The sequence below is a fragment of the Oncorhynchus clarkii genome, chromosome 15 (assembly GCF_045791955.1).
Source record: "Oncorhynchus clarkii lewisi isolate Uvic-CL-2024 chromosome 15, UVic_Ocla_1.0, whole genome shotgun sequence".
Classification (NCBI taxonomy): domain Eukaryota; kingdom Metazoa; phylum Chordata; class Actinopteri; order Salmoniformes; family Salmonidae; genus Oncorhynchus; species Oncorhynchus clarkii.
The window spans coordinates 7134924-7153248 of NC_092161.1; the positions used below are offsets into that span (position 1 = coordinate 7134924).

General features: G+C 41.7%; 1 protein-coding gene across 1 annotated transcript; it reads left to right on the forward strand.

The window, feature by feature from the left end:
* The first annotated feature begins 9568 nt into the window (after positions 1 to 9568).
* LOC139366661 (PR domain zinc finger protein 14-like) lies at positions 9569 to 17802 on the forward strand. Its single transcript, XM_071104340.1, has 8 exons — positions 9569 to 10208; positions 10725 to 10778; positions 10896 to 11056; positions 12248 to 12518; positions 12862 to 13064; positions 16464 to 16565; positions 17219 to 17438; positions 17636 to 17802. Exons 1-8 carry the CDS (start codon positions 9569 to 9571, stop codon positions 17800 to 17802), a joined length of 1818 nt encoding a protein of 605 aa, XP_070960441.1.
* The last annotated feature ends 523 nt before the right edge of the window (positions 17803 to 18325 follow it).

Consider the following 18325-nt stretch of genomic DNA (forward strand, 5'->3'; position numbering starts at 1 on the left):
CACTGGGGGGGGGGGTCACCCAGGGTTCAAGGGGGGAGTGGGGGGATGGGTTGGACTTTTAACGTGTTCCAAATGGCACCCTGTTCCCTATATAGGGCCCTGGTCGAAAGTAAAGCACTACACAGGGAAGAGGGAGGCAACCCTAAAACGCCTATCCCCTCCTTAAAGGAGAACCCGTGAGCCAGCCTGTCTCTGTCCAGCTGCATTCACCGTAGTGTGACTTACTGTAGGCCCCTCCCCCTCTATTGTAGATCCCTCCCCCTATGGGTTGATTGACTGTAGGCTCCTCCCCATCTGCCTGGAGGTCCACCCCCTCTGGGTTGACCTGACTGTACGCCCCTCCCCCCTCTAAGTTGGCCCTTCCCCCTCTGGTTTGACTGACTGAGTACTGGTGGCAGCGGTGGGATCCTCGTCAGATGAATGTATTCCTCTCTATGGACAGGTGGCCATTTTGTAATCTGATCTCATCTCAAACAATTTATACTTTTTTTTTTTTTTTTTCCCCCCCCCTGATCCCCTGATCCCCTCTGATGTTCTAGAACATTCCTCTCGTGTTTCACAATGGCATCAAAATGTTTACGTTTGGATTCTGGAGGGCAGCGGAGGGAGCGGAGGGAGCGGAGCAGCCAACTAATTTCAGCCGGTTTTGCCTTTTTTGCTGTTTGTTTTTGTTTTGATGATGATGATGATGATGATGATGATGATGATGATGATGAGGATAAAGACAAATGTTTTTTTGTTTATTTTTTTAAACACTGCAGATTATTGTTTTGACTGAAATAAATGCTTTGTATGATAATTAGACTAATTTAGTCCAGAGGTTTATAAGTTTATTAAATTAAGTTTTATTTTTCTGTTTAGATTTTTTTTGAAATTATCTTAAGATTTCTTTTTATTATCGTAGCAAACAACAGAAGACGAGGCAAAGTGAGGGAAAAGAGGCACTTTGTGTCGTTTTAAACTCGGCGGTTAAACTCTTCCTGGAAAGACTACTATACTCTATCACATTGAAATATTACGGATTTGACTTTGGTTCAGTAGTTTCATTAGAAGTTGTTGAATTACATCATGTGGTTGAAGACAACAGAAACAGACAGATTGTACAGACTGTACCAGTTGACAGACAGATTGTACAGACTGTACCAGTTGACAGACAGATTGTACATACTGTACCAGTTGACAGACAGATTGTACAGACTGTACCAGTTAACAGACAGATTGTACAGACTGTACCAGTTGACAGACAGATTGTACAAACTGTACCAGTTGACAGACAGATTGTACATACTGTACCAGTTGACAGACAGATTGTACATACTGTACCAGTTAACAGACAGATTGTACATACTGTACCAGTTGACAGACAGATTGTACATACTGTACCAGTTGACAGACAGATTGTACAGACTGTACCAGTTGACAGACAGATTGTACATACTGTACCAGTTGACAGACAGATTGTACAGACTGTACCAGTTAACAGACAGATTGTACATACTGTACCAGTTGACAGACAGATTGTACATACTGTACCAGTTGACAGACAGATTGTACATACTGTACCAGTTGACAGACAGATTGTACATACTGTACCAGTTGACAGACAGATTGTACATACTGTACCAGTTGACAGACAGATTGTACATACTGTACCAGTTGACAGACAGATTGTACATACTGTACCAGTTGACAGACAGATTGTACATACTGTACCAGTTGACAGACAGATTGTACATACTGTACCAGTTGACAGACAGATTGTACATACTGTACCAGTTGACAGACAGATTGTACATACTGTACCAGTTGACAGACAGATTGTACATACTGTACCAGTTGACAGACAGATTGTACATACTGTACCAGTTGACAGACAGATTGTACATACTGTACCAGTTGACAGACAGATTGTACATACTGTACCAGTTGACAGACAGATTGTACATACTGTACCAGTTGACAGACAGATTGTACAGACTGTACCAGTTGACAGACAGATTGTACAGACTGTACCAGTTGACAGACAGATTGTACAGACTGTACCAGTTGACAGACAGATTGTACAGACTGTACCAGTTAACAGACAGATTGTACACACTGTACCAGTTAACAGACAGATTGTACACACTGTACCAGTTACCAGACAGATTGTACATACTGTACCAGTTACCAGACAGATTGTACACACTGTACCAATTAACAGACAGATTGTACAGACTGTACCAGTTAACAGACAGATTGTACAGACTGTACCAGTTAACAGACAGATTGTACAGACTACCAGTTGACAGACAGATTGTACATACTGTACCAGTTACCAGACAGATTGTACATACTGTACCAGTTACCAGACAGATTGTACAGACTGTACCAGTTAACAGACAGATTGTACATACTGTACCAGTTGACAGACAGATTGTACAGACTGTACCAGTTGACAGACAGATTGTACATACTGTACCAGTTGACAGACAGATTGTACAGACTGTACCAGTTGACAGACAGATTGTACAGACTGTACCAGTTGACAGACAGATTGTACACACTGTACCAATTAACAGACAGATTGTACATACTGTACCATTTGACAGACAGATTGTACAGACTGTACCAGTTGACAGACAGATTGTACAGACTGTACCAGTTGACAGACAGATTGTACATACTGTACCAGTTACCAGACAGATTGTACATACTGTACCAGTTACCAGACAGATTGTACAGACTGTACCAGTTAACAGACAGATTTTCCTATTGATTTGGGCCTTTTCTCTTCTTTCACCTGGTCTTGACTGCCTCTGCTGTAAAAGCAGAGCGGTGTTTTATGTGTTTGTTTGAGAAGACTAGAGTCTGACCTTGTCGTTGATACGGTACAAGAGAGGAGCCTTTATCCAGACTCTAATGCAGGTTGTAGGTAGGTAGGTTTGCCTGGGGGGGGGCTATGTATACAGTGTACAGATTATCGCTTGCTTCTCAGCCTTGAGCGTATAGCTAGCACCACGACAGAAAGCCAGGACAAACTGCTCTGGTCCGTCAGTGTGATGTACTAAACAAGCAATAACAATTACTTCAGAATCTTACGTTTTGTGGGTTTTTTTTGTGCAGATTTTTTCCTGGGGGCTTCATTGTATGCTCTGCGGTCCGTCGGGAAATTAAAACACTGCTACTTTTTTATTGCAGTTTATATATATATATTTTTTTTAAATCTCTCTTAATCCAAATGATACGTTCATGGCAGACGATACAGCAGTGCTGGGTGTAGACGAGGAGGGAGTGTGGTGGTGGACCTTACTCACCCTCATGTTAACACACAGGGTGCATCCTAAATGGAACACCATGCCCTACATACTTTTAACCAGAGCCCTCTGGCATCATATTCCCCTGCCCCTGTAACGGGGATATAATGACATCATATTCCCCTGCCCCTGTAACGGGGATATAATGACATCATATTCCCTTGCCCCTGTAACAAGTATAATGACGTCATATTCCCTCGCCCCTGTAACGGGTATAATGACATCATATTCCCTAATGACATCATATTCCCTCGCCCCTGTAACGGGTATAATGACATCATATTCCCTTGCCCCTGTAACAAGTATAATGACGTCATATTCCCTCGCCCCTGTAACGGGTATAATGACATCATATTCCCTTGCCCCTGTAACAAGTATAATGACGTCATATTCCCTCGCCCCTGTAACAAGTATAATGACATCATATTCCCTCGCCCCTCTTAACGGGTATAATGACATCATATTCCCTCGCCACTGTAACGGGTATAATGACGTCATATTCCCTTGCCCCTCTTAACGGGTATAATGACATCATATTCCCTCGCCCCTGTAACGGGTATAATGACATCATATTCCCTCGCCCCTGTAACGTGTATAATGACATCATATTCCCTCGCCCCTCTTAACGGGTATAATGACATCATATTCCCTCGACACTGTAACGGGTATAATAACATCGTATTCCCTCGCCCCTCTAACAGGTATAATGACATCATATTCCCTCGCCCCTCTTAACGGGTATAATGACATCATATTCCCTCGACACTGTAACGGGTATAATAACATCGTATTCCCTCGCCCCTCTAACAGGTATAATGACATCATATTATGGTCACTGTAGATCCTTTGTTGCGTCAGTCAGACCTTATAACTATATCTTTCCACCAATCCTGAAATGTTGCATCATATTCCCTCGCCCCTGTAACGGGTATAATGACATCATATTCCCTAATGACATCATATTCCCTCGCCCCTGTAACGGGTATAATGACATCATATTCCCTAATGACATCATATTCCCTCGCCCCTGTAACGGGTATAATGACATCATATTCCCTCGCCCCTGTAACGGGTATAATGACATCATATTCCCTAATGACATCATATTCCCTCGCCCCTGTAACGGGTATAATGACATCATATTCCCTAATGACATCATATTCCCTCGCCCCTGTAACGGGTATAATGACATCATATTCCCTAATGACATCATATTCCCTCGCCCCTGTAACGGGTATAATGACATCATATTCCCTAATGACATCATATTCCCTCGCCCCTGTAACGGGTATAATGACATCATATTCCCTAATGACATCATATTCCCTCGCCCCTGTAACGGGTATAATGACATCATATTCCCTCGCCCCTGTAACGGGTATAATGACATCATATTCCCTCGCCCCTGTAACGGGTATAATGACATCATATTCCCTAATGACATCATATTCCCTCGCCCCGCTAACAGGTGTTGACTGTAGATGTTGCAGCATAGTCCCGTACGATTGTGTTCTTGCTTACTCCATTGTTGTCATTGTCAACTCAACTCGGCATAACCATTAGTGACAAGGAGTTGGCATGACGGCACATACAGCCTGGTGCTCACGCTAGCAATATTGACATTACTTCTGATAATAAGCCAGACATTAATATGGAGGACAAGCCAAATATCCCATGCCGTGTAAATTGGGTTATGAATTCTACCAGCCTTTCATTACATTGACGATGAAGGACAGAGGCGGGCTTAGCTGTGTTTCGTCCGTGTCCAATGAAACAGGCCCCCAAACAGCTGAATCCACCCAGGGTTTATTAGCAGCCCAGACAGTAGGATAGTCCATCAATCTCAGAGAAACATGCAACGCCACCTCGTAGTGTGTGTGTGTGTGTGTGTGTGTGTGTGTGTGTGTGTGTACAGCATTAAAAAAAAAGTGTATTTGATGTGGGATCTGAGATAAAAACTGAATGTATTGTCATGGCTGAGCTCAGATCAGAATAGACTGGAATAGCTGCGATTCAGATGACACCCTTTTTTTCCTTATATAGAGCCCTATGGACCTTGGTCAAAAGTAGTGCACTACATGTGGAATAGGATCCCATTGAGGATAGAAGCCCACCACTGTGGGAAGCTGTAAAAAAAAAAAAAAATACTATTCTCAGTGGATTGTTTAGTTCTGGAACTGCCCAAACCTGATGGATGACGTTACTCAAAAGCCCTGGTCTGAGAACAGTTTTTAGATGTTTATTTTTAATTTATTTATTTCCCTATTGGTAACAGTTTGGGTCAGGATGGAGAAAGCTGCTCACAGATCAGGGTCCGTATTCATAAAACCCTGGATCAGTTTAGCCTTTTTATATTATAATGAAAGGACGGGGGGCGGGGCCTCGGGGGCGGGGCCTGTGTGTGGGGGGTTGGGCTGGGGGCGGGGCCTGGGGCCGAGATCGACACTCCTTCTCTCCGAGATCGAGATCGACACTCCTTCTCTCAGATGATTTCTGATTACTGTACTTTGGGCTAACGGTCCCTTTTGAGTAACACTTTGTCTGTATGAGGCATACGGGGGTTCCTAGTATTCAGTGACTCTTATGTATGTTATGGGGCCTGTCTCAGAGATTTAAACGCTGTTTCCTCTGTTTTGCTGTACGATTGATTGATCACGATTTATCGAGATGTGTCACCGTCGATCACAGTTTTTGATAAAAGCTGGATGTCATTGCTGAGAATTGACTTACATTTTTAAGAATAGCCAATTCTAAAGAAATCACTCTTATCACCACCCCTCTGCCAATTTCCAAAGATTGTTAAGATTTTGAAATGAATATAAGCCATGAGGTAATGTTTTTTTTAAACATTTATATCAGGACTTGGAGCGAACAACCTTCTGCCCCTCAAAAAAATATCATACAGGCAGTGAATATAAATCAATTTACAACAAAATAATTCCTCTTCTATACCTTTCATTTGGGAGATTTTTTTAAATGCCCCTGTTTTTGTATTGTCTGCCAGTTTTCTTAGAGCTAAAATGCAAGAACCTTGAAATGCTAACAACAACAAAAAAAACTAGCATATTGCCTTAGATTGTCTGTTCTCCTTGTATATTTTAACGCTATCCGCGTCATGTTTGTATTGTGAATATGTACATTATTGAATGGGGTGCATCGTTGATCAACACATCTTAGTTGCTGAGACAAGCGGTCTCTCTCTCTCATTTGTGATTGGTTGAAGGCTGTATTATTTGAATAATTAAATACCCCCCCCCTAACTGTTGTGTCAGACTGCTATATGGAAGAAGAAAAAATATGATGCAATGGGATATTGAAGCAATATGTAATATATTCTATGAACTTTCTGGAGAAAGTAAGCTTACAGTGTTACGCGTTGCTCTGAGATGTATGTTTTTCTCCCCCAGATGTGTTTGTTCTCCAGAAAACATCGCACTGTTCGTTCGTTCCACCCGTCACTCACGCGTCAACGTTTGTAATCTTTAGTGTTGAGCATTTTATGCAAAAGTTAGATATGCCCGGCAGAAGTTTAAACACAGTTATATGCAAGTTGTCAACTAATAAGGCTTCGCTGATGCTATTTGCAATTTGATGTTGAATAATACAATGGTAAATAAAGAATTGTTATTGCAACATTTAATCTAGTTCCGCTATATTATTGAATCATATTTTATCGATACTGCACTGTTTGAGGGGAGAGCCTAGCCTGCAAGGAAGCGTCTCGTTGTCCTCACTGTGTAGCCTTACAGTATGACATGCTCTGTGTGTATAACAAATACACGTTGAATTAAATATTGTTTTGTGTTTAGATGCAAAAAGAAGTATGATCCTGAAAGTGGAGATATTATTTAAATTGATGGATGGGTAATTGAAAGCCAATTGCGTTGAGTGTTTGTCACGTACTCTGCAAGTTGTTGAATGCATGCTTTTAGTTAGATTGGACGATGCGTTACAGCTGTGATGCGGCTCAGTACTGTGAGTAGCTGGGACACGGGGAAGGGAAGGAAGTGTGAATGGGATAGTGATGGTAATGTTATTTAACCGTTTAACAAATCAACACCTCTCTGTTTCCATATTGCTCTGTTTGAATTGTTCGTTTTATCACGTCTTGCGTGATGCTGTTTTGTAAATTAATGAGGATTAAATTATTAATGGTTCTAACATAAACCGATTTGTTCGTTTTGTACTTCACTTACAGATTTATTTTCCAGTGGCATAATAACAACAATTTACGATCACTTTTTTATTAAATGAAATATTTCGGATATGATAGAAGCAAGCAACATAATGAAATGTTAGGCTACATAGGATTTCAGCATACACCTTTTATTTATTTTAGAAAACACATGTTTTATAGGCTGATTCATTACAATCATCATTATCTTAATTAACCATCCCCATCTAAATTTATCGAAAAGAAGTAATGAGGGGGGGACATAAATCGAGTTGACATTCGATTTTAAATGAGTTGTTTCTCTCAATAGGGTTTGGGATAACTGTAACCTTACCAATGGGCCTACCAGAATATTGGTTTTGGTACACGTTTACCAAAAATGTTTTTTTTTAATATATTTTTTTTAACGTCAATAAGGTGGTATTGTGTTCGCTTGTGTGTGTGCGTGGGGGGTTTGTAATGTAAAAAAAGGTGGAATCCTCCTGGGATTTGAGACGCAAGCAGGGTGACCATAGCTGCTCTCTGACCAATAGCAGGAGTGCAGCATCTCGAGACCATTTCATGAGTCCGGTACCATTAACCGTTCTGTATACAGCGTTCAGTTCAGTAGATACACCGGAACAACAAAGACAAATATCCTACCTGCTCCTGTCTCCCCTCTACTTTACCGTCATAGGATTCTATCGGCAAGATAAAGCGGCACACACTTGTAGACAAATATTAGTGTTTTGTCTTCGGACGACAACAACAAACAAATATTTAAATTGGGAACTTCAGATTTATAAATCAAATCAAAATCAAATCTCTCTCATTTATAAATAATCTCCTTTGAGGTAAGTCCGATTTTAAGATTGATCCTTCGCAAAAAAATATTTTAACTGCTTTAAAATATTATATTGCTATGTGTAAAATCGCTTTAGACCTATATAATTAGGCAACGTTTTAAATTATTTCTTGTAATTTCTCATCACTTTCCTTTATTATTTCTATAGACAATTTTATGCAGAAATGATCCATCTATAGCGCTCTTATAACCCGTTGTTAAAATAGCCATTGAACTGGTCTCGCCCTAATGCGTTTTAAAGGAGAGGTGACTTGCGATAGCTTCATTAATGTTGACCTCTGCCGTTGACCCGGTGTTCTTTAATTTGGGTGTCATGACCCTGATTTGTCTCAGTTACTGCTGGCTACCACCCACTCACTAGCCGCCCTGTGACGGGGAGGCCATGGCCCCTACAACTCATACTGCTCGTTTACAGGGATTCACAGTCGAGCACCAATTTAAAGTGGTTTACTCTGCAGGCTCAGGCATCACATTAAAGATATTGACGAACGTCAACTGTGTGTTTTGCGAACTGGAAAAAATGCCCAAACAGCTGTTTTTTTTATTGTAAGTGCTGTTTGGTAAATTTTAAAAAATCAGTCCTCTTACATTTAGGAATACATTTTCATGAATTTGTAAAGTGACAAAATATGTGTATAACTTTTAATATAATTAGTTTTAAGATTTCGGAACCATCCGTTCCTGCAGAAATTCGATCTTGTTAAACTGCTGTAGCCGTATAAGATTGGTATTATTCTAATAGCGATTAGATGAATGTTAAATATGATATTTTCATATTGTGCAATAATTGAAATTACAACCTTTTTTCTTTCGTTAATTGACATGAATATTGCGATGCAGGCTTATAGGCAATGTTTGTATTTCGTTCAGCAATCCTGTGATTTGACAGAAATATATTGATGACGTTTTTTAAAAATAACTAACCAACAATTAATTGTATTCTCTTTAAATGTATTTTGAGCGGATATAGGCCTTTAAAAATCATGCATTATTAGTTCGTTACCAAATTCCATTATTGTAGACTAATTGATTTAATTATGTTTCCTATTTGAAATCGGTTTATTAATCTTCAAATAATGATCTAGAAAATAAACTTGAGAGATAAAACTTAAATTTAGAAAAATATTTAAGGTAAGTGCTGGAAGTAAAGCTAAAATCTCTCCACCTCTATCTCTCTCCAGGCCGAATAGCTACAACGTCGACTAATTCCTATTCAAATCATCACAGATTGGCTCTGCCTCCCCGCCTGCTGTGATGTCTCTGTCCAGCATCCCCGCCGTGAAGGACAAGCCGTTCCACTCCAACCCCCTCAAAGCCAGGCCTGTCCGGGGTTCGGGTTACTACGCTGCCCCGCTGCCCGGAGCCCACCACTACATGAACATCTTCAGGAGCTCTCAGCATCCCCTCCACCCGCTCAAGTCTCTGGGACGGCTAGTCACCGACACCCAGGCAGTCATGCCGTTCAACTTCACCACCGGAACACCCTCGTTCTTCGGCAACGGCGGCCACCAAGCCACAGCCGTTAACGTTCTTCACGAGCAGATCTTCAACGTATCGCACATCCCGTACTTCAACCGGATGATGCCGGGAGTAGGACACACGATTTACTCCAAGCACGAGGAGCTGGCAGCGGTGGTGACCGAGCACGCCATCGGCCCGTTATCTGTAGGCCTATCAGACTTCAGTAGTCCCGTCTCGAGCAAGAGGTCCTCCGCTCCCTCACCGTCTAAAGAAAGTTTATTCCACCTCAGGGGAACCGAACTATCACCGGAGACAACGCGCACTTATAGTTTCAGCGAGGACGACCTTTTCATGGTCCTGTATGGATGTTCCCGGAGCCAGGTGCAGAATTCCGGTCAAGCCATCTCCGGAGTAGCCCTGCTTGGGAACTCAGGTAGACAGATACAGCTATATCAAAGGTTAATTTCCTTAAAGGAAAACGTGTGTACTTGCTTCAGCTGTCCAAAAGTATGTTAAGAAGAAGTTAACATTGTTAGATGCGGGGCGGCAGGTAGCCTAGTGCTTAGACCAGTAAACGAAAGGTTGCTGGATCGAATCCCCGAGCTGACAAGGTACACATCTGTCGTTCTGCCCCTGAACAAGGCAGTTCCCCGGTAGGCTGTTAAGAATGTATTCTTAACTGACTTGCCTAGTTAAATATAAAAAAAGATGCAACAACCACTTGGGGCTGGATAATTAATCAGTAGGCAATAAGTATGTATTTCTATTTCTAACGGGGACTTTATGGTTTACCTATATCATGAAACCAAACGGTCAATTCCAGGAGGGTTAATCTAGGTCTGAGAAACCAGCTCATATTGTCAGTCGTCTGTGTTCGATTTGTAATGTTCACCATTGATGACCAGCATCATTCACCAGCAACATTCACCAGCAACATTCTCTTCAACAGTTTGCAACAGCGAACAACTCACCTTGGAAACTGAGGCGCTTGGACTTCCAGAAGGTAATATCTCTCTGTCTGTCTGTCTGTCTGTCTGTCTGTCTGTCTGTCTGTCTGTCTGTCTGTCTGTCTGTCTGTAAAGGGTGTTAAGTTTAACGTGTTTTTAAATGTCACTTACAGGGTTATCTATCCACCAGACAAGTTACGGCAGTTTGTCCCACTACGGAGTTTACGCAGAGAAGAGCGCCATCACAAAGGGAACCCGGTTCGGCCCATTTCAGGGGAAACTGGTCAATACCAGCGAGATCAAAACATATGACGACAACACGCTGATGTGGGAGGTCAGTTATTATATGATGTTTTATTTTGTGTGTGTGTTTTATTTATCGTCAGATAAATGTTTTTATTTTTTAAACTTTTGTGTTTTATGTTGTCCATTAACCAGCGGTGCGTAAATGTGGGCCTAATAGCTACAACGTGCAGTTTAAACAATTTGTAGCCACGTCAACTTCTGTGCCATGAAAATAAGTGATTTTTGGAGTTCTATATCGAACATGTTGCTTCTTTGGACGAAATGAAAGAGCCATTTACTAACAAAGGTTCAGGCCTATATAGGACCTTGAGAGTTATATCCCTGCCCAGAGTGTAATGTGAATTTGAGCAGACAACAGCGAACAGAAAGCTAACACAGTCACATCGCGCTTGTGAAATGTCAGCTAACTAGCTCCCTTTTCATTTGGTTTCAGCCGTTTTGCATTGACATTTATATCCATATTAATGATGCTGCCGCTATGATTTCGCCAGGTTAGAAAAACGACTAGCTGACGACGTCCGACAGGTTAAATCTCTATGGCAGGGGGAGAGCCGAGGTCGCTGTGGCAAACGGCGAGGTTCATACAAACACGCTGTTGCTAACTAAATGCTAGCTAGAGGAAATCATGTATCTAATGAATGTATACACTCTTAGATTTAAAAAACAAAAAAAGGGTTCTAAATAAAAACCCTTTGGTCAATTCAAAATATAACTGCCATTCCAGCATAAACATACAAGAGGACAGTGATTGAACTTGCAAAAAGCCTACCGATAAGGCAACAACAAGCCATACCGTACTGGTCCATAGAGATGTCAGCCAGAGTTGATGCCAAGATTGACATGGGCCATCATTCAAACGAACAAATACCTCCCGGTCCACCAGTACATATTTCCAAACTATGTTGGTATATAATGACAACAACATCTAAAAACTATTCAGGTGTTCATTATTTAATTGTTTGTTATATTATATTCTTGGCTATAAATATTAAAATGTATTAGTAGTAGCCGTAATTCATAAATGGCACCATGAAGGGTTCCATATAAAAAACATTTTGGTTCCGTGATGAACCACCCTTGGGGTTCTGATCAAAGAACCCTGTGATGAAAGGGTTCTATATAGGTGTTCCATATAGGAAGCAAGCGATTAGAACCCATTTTTGTTCTATAGGGAACAATTTTTTTTGTTCTAACATGTTCTCCCTGTCCGCTGATCCAGGTGTTCAAGAACGGCGGGTTGAGTCACTTTGTCGACGGCCGGGGCTCGTCCGGTAACTGGATGTCCCTGGTGAAGTGCGCACGCTTCCCAGAAGAGCAGAACCTGATCGCGGTACAGAGTAAGGGACAGATCTTCTACGAGGCCTGTAAGGAGGTCCAGCCGGGCCAGGAGCTGCTGGTCTGGTACGGGGACTGCTATGTTCAGTTCCTGGGGATTCCTCTCACTCTGAAAGACTCGCTGGAGGAGGGGAATGCCATGCTTCCACTTGAAGGTAAGGACAGTTCATATAGAATATCATTATTTTATTTTTTTCCAGTAAGAACTTCATTTGTGGGTGGCATATATGACCCGTTATTCGTGCATACCTATTTGCATGTTTAATATATGCACATATACTCTACTGGGCTCATTATATTCTCTGTTATAAACTGGGTGGTTCGACCCCTGAATGCTGATTGGCTGACAGCCGTGGTATATCAGACCATATACCATGGGTAGGATTTTGCTTCATTCTATTCTATAAGTGTATCGAACGTGTTTATTTCTAGTAACAACGACGCCACTGCAATTTACCAAGGCGTTCCCTGACGTTCCCTGACGTTTTCCTCTTTCAGATTGTGGAGAGGGTTTTAAGTGTGATCGGTGTGGGAAAGTGTTCGCCTATCGATACTACAGAGACAAGCATCTGAAGTACACGCGCTGCGTGGACCAGGGCGACCGGAAGTTCCCGTGCAACCTCTGCAGCAGGTCGTTTGAGAAGAGAGACCGATTGAGGATCCATATACTACACGTTCACGAGAAACACAGACCACACAAGGTACACAGGAATTACTCAGACCCTTTGACTTGTGACACAATTCGTTGTGTTGCAGCCTGAATTCAAAAATGGAATCAATTAACTTGTGTTTTTTTTTCTCTCACTCATCTACACACAATACCCAATACTGACAAAGTGGACACACACTTTCAAAAACATTTTTTTTGTAAAGCATTGAAATACAGAAATACATAATTTCCATGTACATAGGTATTCACACTCCTTTGCTATGACACGACAAATTGAGCTCAGGTGCATCCAATTTCCTTCGATCATCTTTGAGATGTCACTACAACATGATTGGATGGAGTGCACCTGTGGCCAATTTAAATTGTTTGGACATGATTTAGAAACATACCTGTCTATATAAGGTCCTACAGTTGACAGTGCATGTCAGGGCAGGAACTATACCATGAAGCCCAAGGAACTGTCCGTAGATCTCTGAGATAGAATTGTGACGAGGCATATACAGTGGGGAGAACAAGTATTTGATACACTGCCGATTTTGCAGGTGTTCCTACTTACAAAGCATGTAGAGGTCTGTAATTTTTATCATAGGTACACTTCAACTGTGAGAGACGGAATCTAAAATCCAGAAAATCACATTGTATGATATTTAAGCAATTAATTTGCATTTTATTGCATGACATAAGTATTTGATCACCTACCAACCAGTAAGAATTCCGGCTCTCACAGACCTGTTAGTGTTTCTTTAAGAAGCCCTCCTGTTCTCCACTCATTACCTGTATTAACTGCACCTGTTTGAACTTGTTACCTGTATTAAAGACACCTGTCCACACACTCAATCAAACAGACTCCACCCTCTCCACAATGGCCAAGACCAGAGAGCTCTGTAAGGACATCAGGGATAAAATTGTAGACCTGCACAAGGCTGGGATGGGCTACAGGACAATAGGCAAGCAGCTTGGTGAGAAGGCAACAACTGTTGGCGCAATTATTAGAAAATGGAAGAAGTTCAAGATGACGGTCAATCACCCTCGGTCTGGGGCTCCATGCAAGATCTCACCTCGTGGGATATCAAGGATCATGAGGAAGGTGAGGGATCAGCCCAGAACTACACGGCAGGGGACAGGGGACAGGACGACTGCACCGTATTGAGGGGAGGATGGATGGGGCCATGTATCGCAAGATCTTGGCCAACAACCTCCTTCCCTCAGTAAGAGCATTGAAGATGGGTTGTGGGCTGGTCTTCCAGCATGAAAACGACCCAAAACACACAGCCAGGGCAACTAAGGAGTGGCTCCGTAAGAAGCATCTCAAGGTCCTGGAGTGGCCTAGCCAGTCTCCAGACCTGAACCCAATAGAAAATCTTTGGAGGGAGCTGAAAGTCTGTATTGCCCAGCGACAGCCCCGAAACCTGAAGGATCTGGAGAAGGTCTGTATGGAGGAGTGGGCCAAAATCCCTGCTGCAGTGTGTGCAAACCTGGTCAAGAACTACAGGAAACGTATGATCTTTGTAATTGCAAACAAAGGTTTCTGTAACAAATATTAAGTTCTGCTTTTCTGATGTATCAAATACTTATGTCATGCAATAAAATGCAAATGAATTACTTAAAAATCATACAATGTGATTTTCTGGATTTGTTTTAGATTCCGTCTCTCACAGTTGAAGCGTACCTATGATAAAAATTACAGACCTCTACATGCTTTGTAAGGAGGAACACCTGCAAAATCGGCAGTGTATCAAATACTTGTTCTCCCCACTGTATCTGGGGGAAGGGTACAAAACAATTTCTAGAGTGTTGAAAGTTTCCAAGAGCATCATTGGGAAATGGAACAAATATGCAACTACCCAGACTGCCTAGAGCTGGCAGTCCGACCAGACTGAGAAACCGGGCAAGAAGGACCTTGGTCAGGGAGGTGACAAAGAACCCAATGACCACTCTGACAGAACTACAGAGTTCCCGTGGCTGAGATGGGAGAACCTGCCAGAAGGACAACAGTCTCTATGACGCTGCACCAATCTGGGCTTGATGAGAGAGTGGCCAGACGGAAGCCACTCCTGAGAAACAGGCACATGACCGCACGCCTGGAGTTTGGAAAAAGCCACATCATAAAAGATTCTGTGGTATAATGAGACAAAAATGTAACTCTTTGGCCTGAATGGAAAGCACTTTTATCTGGAGAAAACCAGGCACAGCTCATCACCCGTCTAACACCCTCCCTTCCGTGAAGCATGGTGGTGGTAGCATCATGCTATGGGGATGCTTTTCAGCAGCAGGGACTGGGAGACTGGTGAGGATGGAGGGAACCATGAATAGAGCAAATCCTTAACGAGAACATTAGACTGGGGCGAAGATTTATGTTCCAACCCCCAATCATACGGCCAAAGCAACCCTGGAATGGCTTCAGCGCAAACAATGTTAAAGTCCTTGAATGGCTGCAGCAAAAGTCTAGACTGGAATCCCATTGAAAATCTGTGGAAAGACTTGAAGATTTCTTTTCGCCACCGCTCTCCATTTAATTTAACAGAGCTTGAGAAAATCTGCAAGGAAGAATGGGAGGAAGAATCCTCAAATACAGATGTGCAAAGCTGATACAGACATATCCAAGATGACTCAAAGCTGATACAGACATATTCAAGATGACTCAAAGCTGATACAGACATATTCAAGAGGACTCAAAGCTGATACAGACAAATCCAAGAGGACTCAAAGCTGATACAGACACATCCAAGACGACTCAAAGCTGATACAGACATATCCAAGACGACTCAAAGCTGATACAGACATATCCAAGACGACTCAAAGCTGATACAGACATATCCAAGACGACTCAAAGCTGATACAGACATATCCAAGACGACTCAAAGCTGATACAGACATATCCAAGACAACTCAAAGCTGATACAGACATATCCAAGACGACTCAAAGCTGTAATCACCGCCGAAGGTACATCTACAAAGTATTGACTCAGGGGTGTGAATACTTATGTAAATGAGATATTTCTTTATTTAAGTTTCAATAAATTTGGAAAAAAAACATGTTTTCAATTTGTCATTATGGGGTATTGTGTGTAGATGGGTGAGAGAGAAAAAAATACACTTAATTGATTTTGAATTCAGGCTGTAATACAATACAATTTGGAATAAGTCAAGGGGTCTGAATACTTTCTGAAGGAAGAGTACTTTTCTCTTACATTTTAGAAGCCCCTAAGTTATCTTTCTTTTTTTCTCATTTTTTACCTCTCCTGCACATCTTGGTCTTTGTTTCTCACCATCTTTGTTTTTTAAAATGTTCTTTGTGTGTCAAAAGATGATGATAATCTATAAGTGAAGGGTACTGTAGTCTTTCCTTATCCCCCCCCCCCTCCATATTTAGATTTAAAAAATAAATAAAAATCCTCGTCCTTAATTTCTCTCCTCTCTTCCTTCCTAGTGCTCAGTGTGTGGGAAGAGTTTCTCTCAGTCTTCCAGTCTCAACAAACACATGCGCGTGCACTCTGGAGAGCGCCCTTACAAGTGTGTGTACTGTAACAAGGTAAGCATAGAAGAGAGAGAGAGAGAGTGTGTGTGTGTACTGTAACAAGGTAAGCATGGAAGAGTGTGTGTACAATCCTCGGTGGGCGTGTGAGGTCAGACCCCGATGGAGTTCGAGCTTACCATTTTAGAATCTTCCCCCTCATTTTAAATGGTGCATTTTGGCGTGAGCCTCCTCGTTATGGTCTCGTCGTGCAGCCTGCAGGCACGCTCCACCGAGACACTTCCATGGTGATTAGCGCCAGATGTACACCCACCCTATTGTTCCTCCCTCTCCCCGAGATTACACTCTGAATTTACGGCTCTCAAAGGAACAGACGTTTTCTTTGTTGTTTGTAGGGTATGAGATCCTCCTCTTCGGTTTTTATGTAGGCCTAGACTACTTAAATAATGTTGTTTCATCCCAAAACCCTGTTGTTAACAATGTTATCTACTTGCTAGTGTTTTAAAAATCTCCAAATTATAAGGTAGCCTGTTTTGAAATCGAATTGACTCAAATATCAGGCCTGGGTACAATTGTATTTAATTGCCATGAACAATCTGCCGCGTTGTTAAAAGTAGAAAAAGTCAGTTACCTAAATATTATCAGAACTACTGAGTGCATATTCTCCAGTTCCACGAGTTTCACTCAAACTTCTATGTTCTCGACTCTAGGCCTTTACTGCCTCCAGCATCCTGCGCACGCACATCCGCCAGCACTCCGGAGAGCGGCCTTTCAAGTGTAAACACTGCGGGAAAGCCTTCGCCTCGCACGCGGCTCACGACAGCCACGTCCGGCGCACCCACGCCAAGGATAAACCCTACCCGTGCGACGTGTGTAGAAGCACCTTTCAAGAAGCGACAGAACTCAATAACCACATGAAGAGTCACACAAGTAAGATTTGAGATTTGACTGTCACTAAGCCTACTGAAGGAATAGGACACGTTTGTACCAAGGTATAGGCCTATATCTTGAATGCAAAACCAAAATACAGGATAAATACAGAACTATAGGACTGTACTTATGTGTTGATTTAATTGCCTAATAATATGGATTTTCATTGTAAAATATTATCTTTTCATTATTGACAGAAAGACCCCTCTCAGAAACCACTACCATCTCAATAAACGGATCGTTGGAGGATACAACAACGATGCTTTCAGTCACCAAGGACTGCAGGACGCAAAGACTGACGGAGGAGAACATCTCGTACACAGGACTGACGGTTCTGAACCCAGAATATCGACCCTGGAACTAAAAACCATTCCATAGAATTAGAATGTGGCATTCTAGAATGTGCCGAATAAATTTCGATTAGAGCTCAAATCGTTGCTAGGACACTTCCAAAAACATTTTTTTTTAAAGATAATAACCATTGGAAATATATTTAATATCACCACTTTACTGTATTGTATGACACACTGTACATAACTTTTTTTTGTTAAATGTATTTATTTTTTCGAATCTGTTTTGATGTAATGAGAAGACGTTTTTTTTTCTGTCTAAAATCTTTTGTTATTTGTGTTATTTGGTTAATTATTGGTGTTGATCAATGTAATAATGCAAGATTTTAACGAAATGTTACATAAAACATGTATTAACGTTCGTTGAGCACCATTTCTTATAGTTCAGCATTAAAATCGGCTTGTATTATTATTTAAAAATGCCGTTTACAAGTTTTTCATTGCTACATGCATCCCCGGACTTGTGTTCATTTAAACGTGTTAATTTATCGGCATACAATGTTTATCGTGCTACCTCTAAATCCATCCTATTTCGGT

Bases quoted from the DNA above. Each gene is read 5' to 3' on its own strand.
- LOC139366661 (XM_071104340.1), top strand. From the start codon at position 9,569: ATGTCTCTGTCCAGCATCCCCGCCGTGAAGGACAAGCCGTTCCACTCC. The intron at 13,065-16,463 runs GTACACAGGAAT...CTTCCTTCCTAG, and splicing joins AGAAACACAGACCACACAAG to TGCTCAGTGTGTGGGAAGAG. The intron at 17,439-17,635 runs GTAAGATTTGAG...CATTATTGACAG, and splicing joins CCACATGAAGAGTCACACAA to AAAGACCCCTCTCAGAAACC.